The sequence below is a fragment of the Argiope bruennichi genome, chromosome 11 (assembly GCF_947563725.1).
Source record: "Argiope bruennichi chromosome 11, qqArgBrue1.1, whole genome shotgun sequence".
In the NCBI taxonomy this organism is placed as follows: domain Eukaryota; kingdom Metazoa; phylum Arthropoda; class Arachnida; order Araneae; family Araneidae; genus Argiope; species Argiope bruennichi.
Genome location: NC_079161.1, coordinates 49,579,760 through 49,591,973, shown reverse-complemented (window position 1 = coordinate 49,591,973; position 12,214 = coordinate 49,579,760). Strand labels below are relative to the sequence as shown.

At 32.3% G+C, this 12,214-nt stretch overlaps 1 protein-coding gene across 1 annotated transcript in view; it reads right to left on the bottom strand.

Moving 5' to 3' along the window:
• LOC129956442 (cell adhesion molecule Dscam2-like) overlaps nt 1–12,214 on the bottom strand; it is a 342,184-nt gene that overhangs the window by 240,926 nt on the left and 89,044 nt on the right. The window contains exon 2 of the mRNA XM_056068324.1: nt 11,701–12,027. Within this exon, the coding sequence (XP_055924299.1) occupies nt 11,701–12,027 (327 nt within the window). The remainder of the gene's footprint in view (nt 1–11,700; nt 12,028–12,214) is intronic.

Here is a 12,214-nt window from a genome sequence, read left to right as displayed (position 1 = left end):
TTTCATAACCCTTTACTTTTTAAGTACGCATATATGTAAATATATCTAAGAAAATGCAGTATCACATGTTGGGCACAATCTATGGGTACTATATGATATTTTAGAAAAAAGCAACAACCTGAAAAATCAATGGGGGTGGTCTCTCCAAAACTTTCTCGCATATTCTCTAATAAACCTGTCAAACCAAAGAACGCCTTGTATGATACTGGAGTGCAATAATTGCGAAATATTTACTTTTGGCATGGACTTAGCATTTTCACCGAACCTATCGAATCATTCTTGGCGATTCATGCACGACATTTAGTTAATAGTTTCCAAAAATCGAATTTATGTTTGAGACATATTTTTCTCAACCGAACGAAATAAAGATTTGACATAAAACTTCAATTTATGTTTAAAAAATCCCATACTTAATTTGATATATTTAAATCAATGCGCTTTTAAATCATCGCGTTTAAATATTTCTGAACGTACAGGCCGACAGACAGTCATCCCATAGTTGGTTTGGCTCAACCTTTGAATGATGTCTACATTATAAATGCTGAATCTGTGTATTAAATCTTATCTATCTAGCTCTCTTCGTTTTGTCGTTGTCGTGTTTTTAAATATTCAAAAGATTGGACATATGAACTTCCTCTGAACAGAGTTATTCAAAATTTGATAAAAATCTGCAAATTTGGTGTTAAGAGCGTATACCAAATTTCATCTGTCTAGCTGAAATCGTTTTTAGTTATCGTTGATACAGACAGATAGATGGACGGACGGACATTTTCCCAAAATGTGTTTTTCGAACTCTGGGAAGTCTAAAAGGTTCGAATTTTTTGACGATTATTTTACTTTCTCTATTCTACGTGTACGAGAAATTAAAAAGAGTTATCTCTTTAAAAGCAGTGTTGTAAATATATCTCAGATTGGGCACAAAATATGATACAATGCCTGTTGATCTGTTTATACGTATAATCGAGTTCAGTATGATAACCGAAAATCGAAATAATTATGCAAATGAAATATGCTATAAGATCTTGAATCTAAAATCCAATCCTTGAATCAAAATTTGAATCCAATTAATCGAAGAAAGAAAAAAATCCTCATTGAAATATATCGATTCTATGTACTTTATGACAAATCTAAACTTACATTAAATTCCGTGTGTATTTGTATATATAACAGAAGTAAAAAGAAGAAAATTTCCGCTGTTATGGATTTACCGTATTACATTAGATAGTGATTATATTTCGCATTAGGCGTATTAATACAAATACTTGCAAACACTATTCACAAAACGAAATGAGGCTCCTTTTCTCGGATAAAGTTAATTTTACCCTGTCAAGTACAATTTTGTAAATGATGTAAAAACTGTACGTCAAGAAAACAAATCTGCTTTGATCGAGCAATGGGTAAAGTAGGGGAAACCAGAGAAGAGGTGGCGCCGCCAAGTCATCCTGGTAGTTCCTTGTAAGATATTTTGATTGGATTATATTCTTTTTCAGTGAAGTAATATATATATATTCACATAGGTTGTTTTTGTCAATACAGATTAAAAAATAATTATCTCGGCAAGTTGGAAGATAGATGTAGACTCCTTTTCATCTAAATTAATATTTCATGTATCTAATTTTGGGCAAAATTAGGACTTCAAATAACATTTTAGGCCCTAACTTTTAAGATATTGCAGTTATTGAAAAAGTTTAAAAACAAAAGTTGTTCATCTTAAATAGGCACTAATTTGGCTAATTTGATTTATTTTTTTATCTTAAATATTAAGGATGTTATAGCGAAAGGAAAATTCAACCTCCTACTATTTCCACCCCCTCTGAGTTAGATGGGTCGTTTATGAACTCTTCTGAGGTTTCTACATTTCTAACAACATATTCGAAGTTGATTGAAATCCAAACGATATTATTGCAGTTAAAGCGTTAAACAAAGATTGCTTTTCGGCTCTAGATACCTAGATATGTGAAGATCTGGAGACATCTTCCTAAAGTCTTGTCAAGAAACCCATTGCAACTGGTAATCTTCCTGCAAGAATCTACTTAAAAAATGTAGAAAAATCTATTTAGTGTACTACTGGTATTTTTCACTGGCCCTAATAAGTAGACTGGATATATGAGAAAAAAAATAAATGAATATACCAGCTAAAGAATGTGGACAATACGAAACAAAGATGGAAAAAAAAACATCGCTTGTTTGCTAAAACATAATAAACATGATTTAAAGAAGAAAAATTTATCAAAAATTTGCTTGAAATTGACTAATAGTTTAGAATTCAGGTACTATAGTCTGTGTAATTTCTGTAGGCGTTTCAAGGACACCCGTTTTCCCTACTATTCTCACTTTCTCCTTCTCCGTTTCCAAGGTTTCGACAAAGCTTGATTTTTTTCAAGCCAGTACGTTTCAGTAAGGACGTTAAGCTGCCAATACCTTAACGGCTGCGTAAAAAAAGAAAAAAAAAGTGACACTGTTATCTGCCTCGGTGTTGCGATGCAGACAATCAGTAACGAGTTAGAAAATGTGACCTTGAACCGCCTACAGAAAATACACAGACTATAATCCAGGATAAGAATGAAAACCATGTACACTGTTGCATCATATAGCATCTGTCAATAGCGAAAACAGATACAAATTAAAACATTAAAATAATTGAATTTGCAGTTAAAATCTCAAATTCAAATTTGAGATTTACGTTTATATTATACGTTATTACGTTTATATTATACGTTATATTATATGTTACGTTTATATTATATTACGTTATTATTCATTGCGAACTATAGTATAAAAGTTATATAGCTGTAATTCTAATAGGCTACACCACTTTTAATAACTCGACCAAAAACTTAAATTCAACTCCATAGCAGTTACCCTCGTTTCATAGTCCGGTAAGGCGAGAAATCGAATTTTCCAGAACTTTCTTTTTATCACAAGAACAAAATTTCAGCAAATCTCGAAACTTTGGCTTTTCAAAAACGAACATTAAGAAATAAAAAAAAAGTTTGTTGAGACAAAATGGGCCAAATAACATATGTAGATACACTAGTCATAGAATGCTAAAATAAAAATGAGGAGAGGTTTGTTTTGATAATTTTTGAAAAGTAAATATTTTTATTTTTTGTTATATGACGTATAACAAAGAGAACGCTTTGTAATCATCAAAAATTCGAATTCGAGGTTTTGACGATTCTTCATACATCAGGACTACGAGTCAGAAAAGGTATTTAAGGTGTTATGTCTACCTCACCGTCTATTTACACTATAACTAAAACTCGCTTTATCAAACCCCTCAAACGCGCTTTCCGTTTGGTGTAACGACTTTATACACATTTATAGATTTCTATCGAATTTTGAACGAAATTCATTCAGAGGTTGTCTAGTTATCCAGATGCTCCAGTAAAAATAAAAACGATAAATACAAACCATAAAAATCTATATAAATAAAATATGGGGGACAAGTTTACATCTAAAACGTAGATTTTTTACTAAAGTTTGAACCAAATCCATCAAAGGATTCACCATTTCTGAGCCGGTACTTTAGAATGCATATAAACACTATTACTTAATAACAGAATGTCAAACGCATAAACAAAAGCCAATGAAATTTATTTCATGATCTTGTTGCTGAAGTTGTAATTCTCTGTCAAATTTTGTTTTCAGATCGGCAGAAAAAAAAAATGTCCAAAATACAAACACAGTACTCCAAACACAAACGCATTTTTTAATACATGGTATAATTACTGCATGCCAGGGATTAAATAGCACTAAAAAACCATGCATCACATGATATATTCATTAAAAAGATTCAAAACAAGATAAATATTTCGTAACTATTGTTCGCCAATACTATGCATAGCTGCGAATGTCTTGAATGATAACTGTACCCATACTAAGTGTTCCATAGCATATAACGCTGTACTTGAAAATCATCGAGAGCGACATCACCGAAACTGTTTCCATACTCATTAATAAAAATGTTTTCCCTTTCCCCAGCAAAAGCTCTGCAAGCCCATAAATCCATTGCATGGCATTGGTGAACAATAGTTATGGTATACTGATAATATGAGGCTTGAATTTAGCATTTCTACTGAATCTATAGTAGGAATATGTATTTTGGAAATATTTTTTTCAGACACACTGAATCAAAATTTTACACGGAACTACAGCTTGTCGTCTTAAGATCACACACCGAATTTCTTTGTTTAAGTCATTGCATGTTTGAATTATTATGTTTACATTCATGCAAAAGTAAAGATTGACATAAGAACAATTTTTTACATATTTAATTCAAAAGTTAAGCAGAATATACACCAGAATATACATATACACATTTGATTATAAACTTTTGAGCGGATCTTCATCAATTTTGTATTTATTGAATTCATTCGTATTTTCCCTCAATGGATTCTTTTCTAAATTCGATAGATATCTACAAAATGGGTCTAAAGTCCATAAATCAAATCCCATAAGTCTATCTCAACATGGTTTACTGTCAGTTATCTTGTTTGCAGTCAAGCATAATGCCAAAGATGAGTTTTTTGGATTTATGGAGCTCTAAAACTTGCAGACTGTTTGGCGAAATTTGGTAATATTTCGAGCTCCAATGTTTTGACCGTTGCAATACATTTTTTTGTACTTGCATACGAGAAAGTAAAAATTAGAACAAATGGCACATAACTGGAATCCTGTTACTCTAATTTTATTATCAAATAAAAAAAGCAGTTTGCAAACGGAATGTATAGTTTTTGCCTACGAATATTGACCGAAAGAAGATCGATTCAGATAAGTTTTTTTTTCTTTCTCCTCCAATGGAGCAAAAACCTAACGCAGCTTGAATTTCTTTGAGATTTCTTCCACTATTTAGGGCAAAAGAAACTGTGTCTAGACTGCTTCAACGTATTTTTTCTTACATTTCTGAGCATTCATATTAGCAATATATATATTAGAAATTCATATAGTTTCTTAGTATTTTGCAGTTACTCCAGAATAAATTTAAGGATTTGCCTTCATTTCTTTCCAGATAAAAATAAATTTCTACTTTTTAAATTCAGTATGCATTATAAATTTAAATAAATTTCCCATTAAGGTAGATTTCTTACAGAAAGACTACGCATTACAGTATTTCTTATAGCATGACGTTGGGGCAAATTCAGTAGATTTTCAATTATCATAAACCCCAGAATCCAAAATCATCCTGCGTTCAAAAATCTATATGCTAAATGATTGGTAAAATCTTTTAATGACCTTTAAATTCCAAATGGTGTCTTGTAATTGCCAGGGAAGTAATGTGTACCTATAGTTAAATGACGATCATGAATTTTTTTAGACAAGTTATAGCGCCCCTTCCGTTGAAATATACTACAAAAATAATTAAAAATAACTAAAGGAGACCAGCCGAAAATTCTGATTAGAAGAATGTACAGAAAACCATAATACAAACTATGGAAAACGTTTCGTGTCTTTATCTGCAAAATTGGCAGATATATTTGAGATTAAAACTAAGAACCTTCCTTGAATTGATTAAGAGTTCATCCTGAAATTGAAAAATGTATTCTCATATGTCCCGTTATCCGACGATTTTTTAGATCTTCTTTTCTATCTTTTTTTTTTCTTCTTCTTTCTTCTTTTTTGTTTAATTTCTTTATTCCTTACAATTCCTTCGCTGCTGCTAAGCTTGGAAAAACTATATGATAACATTGGAGAATATATTTTTGAATTTGCAAATATATATTCTAATTTTATAGCAAACTTCATGTAAATTTTTTGTGTTTTTATTATGGTATAATGGACATTTTGGCTTATATTCTTTATTTTTGAGTCTTTTTTGTAACTTCCCCATTAAACCGCTGAGTGCTCTGCTATCTGTCTTAATAAATTTATCGTATTTATCGCACTACATGAACACTTTATACAATACAGTGACTTTTATCATGTGTGGACATGATGATTTTTTTTAGAGTTTTGAATTTTCAAAATGCACGTGCAGATAATTGACAGTTTATCACTTTTGACGCATCCATTTTTACTTTTAGGGTTATTAGAAAATGACATCAGATATGAGGATAAGAAAAATCCTGTGCGAATGGCTGCTTCTCGCCATCCTGGTTGATTTAGTAATTTTGCGATATTGGCAACCCATTTCCAATTACGGAACGTGCCTCCTTCGGAAGGAGTTGGGACGTGGCTTTCAGTGGTCCTTATAAATCAAAGTTCCGACTAATGCCGCCACGTCTTCTAGATCATTCAGTTATTATTTCTCCCTTAAGGCGGAGCCACGGTGGCCTGGTGGTAAGGTCTCGGCTTCGGAACCGGACAGTTTTAGGTTCGAGACACGAATCCACCGAAGACCCATCGCGTAAGCGGGTCTGGTGCACGTTAAACGTCCTGACCAAACGTCCTCCCGCTGGTGTGGCGTGGTGTGGAGAAGGGGTGCCAGCTCAGGTATCGTCCTCGTCATTTGACTGCGGTTCAAAATTACGAGGTCCGTCCCAAAATAGCCCTAGTGTTGCTTTAAAACGGGACGTTAATATAACTAAACTAAACTTCTGCCTTAAGTCAGTGTGGGTGTATGGTACCCATGTGCGGTTACATGATACCGACTTCTTTCGCAGTTTTCGACGATTATTTATACAAATCAACATCATGAAGGCTTTTTTAGAGTATATATATGTATATGTACTCCCTGCTGAATGGCTACAGTGAAACTGTGAACAAACCACTATACGAATTTTCAGACTGTTTCATTGAATGCTTTTAAAGTTCCGCATAATTATGCTAAGTAAAGGGGTTGCAGCAGGCTTCCTGGCCTAGGGGTAGCGCGTCTTCCCCGTGATCCAGGCTTTCCGGTTTCGAGTCCTGGTTCGGGCATGGTTGTTCTCTTCCTTGTGTTCTCTCTGTGAGGTGCGTGAATGAGCTCCCCTGTAAAAATGGGTTGTGCAAGCGAGTGTGTGTGTGCTATCTTCATTTGATCTAGAAGTCAAACTTCTGTCGTCGGGTGCTCAGGGTCTTTACTCTCAGAAGCTACTGCACAAAAATTTGGCTTAAAGCAGTCACGTAACAAAAAAAAAAAAAAAATGGGGCTGCAAAATGTTATTAGAAATGCTTTGCAGTGGGTTGGTTCTCCGTTAAATCCACACATTCTATTTCTTTAAAAAAAATAGTGGCCAAACAGAAAATTTAGCAAACATTAAAATATGCTAACCGTCGCTAATTGGATAATCAATATGATTTAATTATAACATATTGGTGATAATTTACAAAGTCAAAAACCTGGAGTCAAAACTCATGCTGGTCGCCAAAGGCTGCTAGCTTTTATAAAAGTCATGGTTAATTAGACAATTTTTAGTAACAATGAAGTTATCATAATTTGAATCATCATTCAATCATATTAAATTAGATGAATAAAATTTTCCACAATTTTTCGTTAAATAAAGCACTATAAATAATTTCTTTACTTCATATATTGGTACACAGTGAAACTCGCGACTAACCATCCACAAAATATAAAAGCGTTTTGAAAATACTAGTTTTGCAATATATGTTAAAGATTGGACGTACACTTCAAAACATGTCATGTCTTTATTGACATATATACATCCGTTTTCTTAATAGAACATCTCAAACTCTGACAGGCATTTTAATCTTTTATCAGAAACGGTAAAATGTATTTGACATTTCTTCAATAAAGAGCAAATAAGAATCCTTATTTACGGTTTCTGCCACTTTTCGTATTCCTTTATTTATTTTTAAGCTTTTTTAAAGCTGAAAGCTTGTATTTAGGAAGTCAATTGCAACGGTGCCCCGATTTTTAAGTTAGTAAAAGGAAACTTTTCTTTCTGTTTTTCTTTAAACTGTCTTCAATGTTATTTACACAGTTTCGAAATAAAATTTGAGCGGGTAAGAATTCAGAATATTATACTCGATAGAGAATGAATATATCTAGACTAACATTATAGAGTTTTTAGTCTTTTTTGTTGATTTTATTTTTTGAGTTTATGGAAATTTACAAGGAAAATAATAATTTGTTCACGTAACACTTCCTACATTTCAAATTATTTTCTTAAGAATGTTTATTCTAGATTCTTAAATTCAACAAATTCATCACGATTCATTCATTCATTTAATTCCTAATTCATTCATTCACATGCATTCATTTAATTCATAATTCATTCCTTCATATTAATTCATTCATTTAATTCATAATTCATTCCTTCACATTAATTCATTCATTTAATTCATTCACATTCCTTCATTTAATTCATAATTCATTCATTTAATTCATAATTCATTCCTTCACAAATTCATTCATTCATTTAATTCATAATTCATTCCTTCACAAATTCATTCATTCATTTAATTCATAATTCATTCCTTCACAAACTCATTCATTCATTTAATTCATAATTCATTCCTTCACAAACTCATTCAGTCATTTAATTCATAATTCATTCACTCATTTAAGAATTTAGAATAATAATTTGTTTAAATAACGCTTTCTACATTCCAAATTATTTTCTTAAGAATGTTTACTACAGATTCTTGAATTCAACAAATTCATCATGACCCTAATATGACTGCACAATATTTGTTTCGATATATAATGCTAAAATCTTATTTTTTATAACAATGCAAGCCACTATGAATCTGAGAGTTTCATAATGATATATGATTTTAGAGACTCAGCCATGGTAACTATAAAATGTTTTGATATTTTTTTTTATCATCAACCATATATATTTCACGAATAAAATCAACTGGAGTAGTCTCTATTAAAATTTCTCGCATGCTTACTAACATAAGTGCAATTCACTTCCCTCAGCACAAAACTATGAATTTTGTTAAGAACCGTTAAAGCAACGAGTGCTTACATTTTTATTTTCACACATCAAAAAGTTACTTCCTAATAAAGAAAACTTTTTCTTCTATATTAATATCGGATTTTACAATAGTAATAGTTACGAAAGATCGGTCAATGTCATGAATCTAATGTTTTTATAGAATTTGATTAGATATCATTATTATACGATTTGGAGATTAAACACAAGCAAATGGTTAATACATAAGTATCAAAGAATCCAAAATGTATTTTGAACGCCGTTTTCCCAAGTTCTGTTGGGGCCACAGTGGTTTGGTGTAAGGTCTCGGCTCGTGAACAGTAGAGTTTCAGGTTCGAGACCCGATTCCACCAAAGAACCGTCTTGTAAGGAGGTCTATTGCACGTTAAAACCGTCATGGCCAAACGTCCTTCCATTGGTGTGGTTTGGAGAAAGGGGTGACAGCTCAGGTGTCGTCCTCGTCATCTGACCGCCGTTCAAAATTACGGCGTCGGTCCCAAAATAGCCCTAGTGTTGCTTTACAACGGGACGTTAATATAATTAAACTAAACTAAACCCAACTTTCTGTAAACCATGTTAAAATAAAACTAAAAATATAGTCACAAAATTGCACACCAAATTTGTTTTTGAGTTTTCATTTTTAGACGTAATATTATGGAAAAAATATATTATGGAATGTTGTATTTTTTATTAAAAAATTATAATTAATTTATGAGTAAGCTTGCAATTATAAATTAAAATGTAATAATAATCTAAGAAATAAACTTATAAAATGATTAAAACTAATATAAATCGGTTATACATTGGGTTAATAATCTCATATATATATATTTATTAAATTTTGAACAGAGGGTTAATTGTATGTTGGTCTGTTTTTTTTTCATACATGTACACACGATAACTAAGAAACGTAATTAATTAAACCAGTAACGCACAATATGTGATCTTGTGACTATACATTTAGCTCTGTGTCAGATTTAGATTTCATTTTGATACATAACTAATATACATGTACGGTACCAGTACACGTATTCAGTATACACATGAAACCAGTATAGATATCCGCACGATAGATTAGATAAAAGTGTTAGACTCACTCAAATATCGCTATTTTGTACCTATTATTCACGAATATCGTACAAAACATTCACGTTCGATATTCAAAATGCGAAAGGGAAATAATATTTGTATTGAACAGTACGCTAGAAATTTTCGGAAAGACGGCTTCTGCTGGTTTTAGACTTGTATTTAGGCACTGGTATTTAGGAAAAGAATGAATTAATTTAAGAAAAGCTAGGATGGGGGGGGGAGGGGAAATTCATCGTTTTAGAATCAAATTACCAAGTGACATTTTTAAAAATTTTATTTAATTTTATTAATAATATAACAAACAAAAACTGTCTGTTTATAAACGTTTTGCCTTATAATTTTCACAGACTGACAAAAAGATAGAAATAATCTAAAAAATTAATTTTTTTTAACTCAAGAACTTGGAGATTCGTCAAAATTTTGAATTAGAATTTTTCAGCGATTACAAAGCTTTTTCTATATTTCATACAAGAGAAATATACAGAATAATAGTATAATATATAGATAGTATATAATATTAGAAGTTACTTTAATATATAGAAGTTCTCAAAATATATATTAAATCTGGGAGGAGCAAATCTCAAATCACGGAAATTGAAACAAAATTATAAGAAGAAATTTTTGTGGTTGTCGCTTATCCCGCTTGGACTGAACAATTCAAACCAAGTCCAAGAGATCTGGGAAGGAGGGGTGCAGTAGCTTGTGTGGGTAAGGACCCCTGAGCACCCGAAGTTAGATATCTGACATAGTATCATATGGAAATGACGCTCACCCATTCGCTTGCATCACCCCTTTTTATTGGAAAGGCTCTTTCACACACTTCACAGATCGAACACAGGGTAAAGAACAATCATGCCCAGACCAGGATTCGAACCCGGAACGGTCATATGACGGGGAAGGCGCGCTACCCCTATATATGTAATTGGTTTATTTTTTCACCTCACCCCTAATATACTAACTATTTTATGTTTAAGCCGATAAGCAGTATAAATTAATTTAACATTGATAAAATTTAAACTCTACCCTAAAATCAAAAAGAATATTAAGAAACAAAACAAAAATTCAGTATTTAGGGTTTTTAGTTTTAGGTGTTTTCATAGCGTATATTTTTTTAACAGAAGCAGGATGTTAACTGGTGCAAAGCCAGGTATAAAATGTTGTCTTTGCGCTCCTCTTCCAGATTAAACATTTTTCAATTCAGTCATATTTAACCGCTTAATTGTTTTGCCCGTATGACATACGTGCATCAATATAGAGAATTTTGATAATTGTAAGCAAAAAATAAACCATTCATAACGGTTATAATTAAATATTAAAATTACTTCGAATACATAGATAAGTCAGGTATTCAACGCCGGCGTCCTAGCATTGGGGTAGCGCGTCTTCTCCGTGATCTGGACTTTCTGGGTTCGAGTCCTGGTTTGGGCATGGTTGTTCTTCCGTTGTTCTATCTTTGAGATTTGTGAATGTGCCCTCCTGTAAAAAGGGGTTGCGCAAGCGAATGAGTTATGCATGTGTAGATAAGACGTACTCTTGGCCCTAGTTGGTGCTTCTATAAAAACAAGAGATGCTCCCCCACCGGCTTAAATCTCTGTCCTCGTAAAAGCGGGCTTGTCCATGGCAAGTGCCATAAGAAACAACAACAACAAGTATTCAATGGATTTCCATTTGATTCAAAATAATAAAATATTCACAAAATGAAAGGTGTCATTTTATTAGATAGTATAGATAATAAAACAGTTAAATGGTTTAAAAAATTATCTTTATAGAACTTAATGAAACTCACCTCCTCTGACATAAACTTCTCTACTGACTATAGTCCCAACACTGTTTGAAGCTAGGCAGTGATACATATTATCATGAACATCCTGTCTGTAATCAGATTTCGAAAAAGGTAAAAACACTAATGTGCCATCTGTCTTCAAGTGCATCAAGTCTGGTATGTCTTTGACAACAGTGCCATTTTTTGTCTGCCAGAAGATTCTTGGTGCAGGGTTTCCATCAGCCTTGCATCCGATTTCTATGCCGCTACTATTGGAAAACATTACCCTTGAAGGTGGTTCTTTTCGAAAGACGGGGCCTCTAGCATCTTTTCTTGATGACTCACATCCTCCTGTAAAAAAAATGTTCAGTAAATAACAGAATATTTTATGATGAACATTTTTACAGAAAGGAGTTAATGAAGGATAATAAAAACACATTTACGAATTGAACATATTACACAATTAAAAAAAAAAACCATTAAAAAAGGTTTTAAAAGGAAGTTTGGGCAAGTCTCACCCGTCATCAGAAATGTGAAA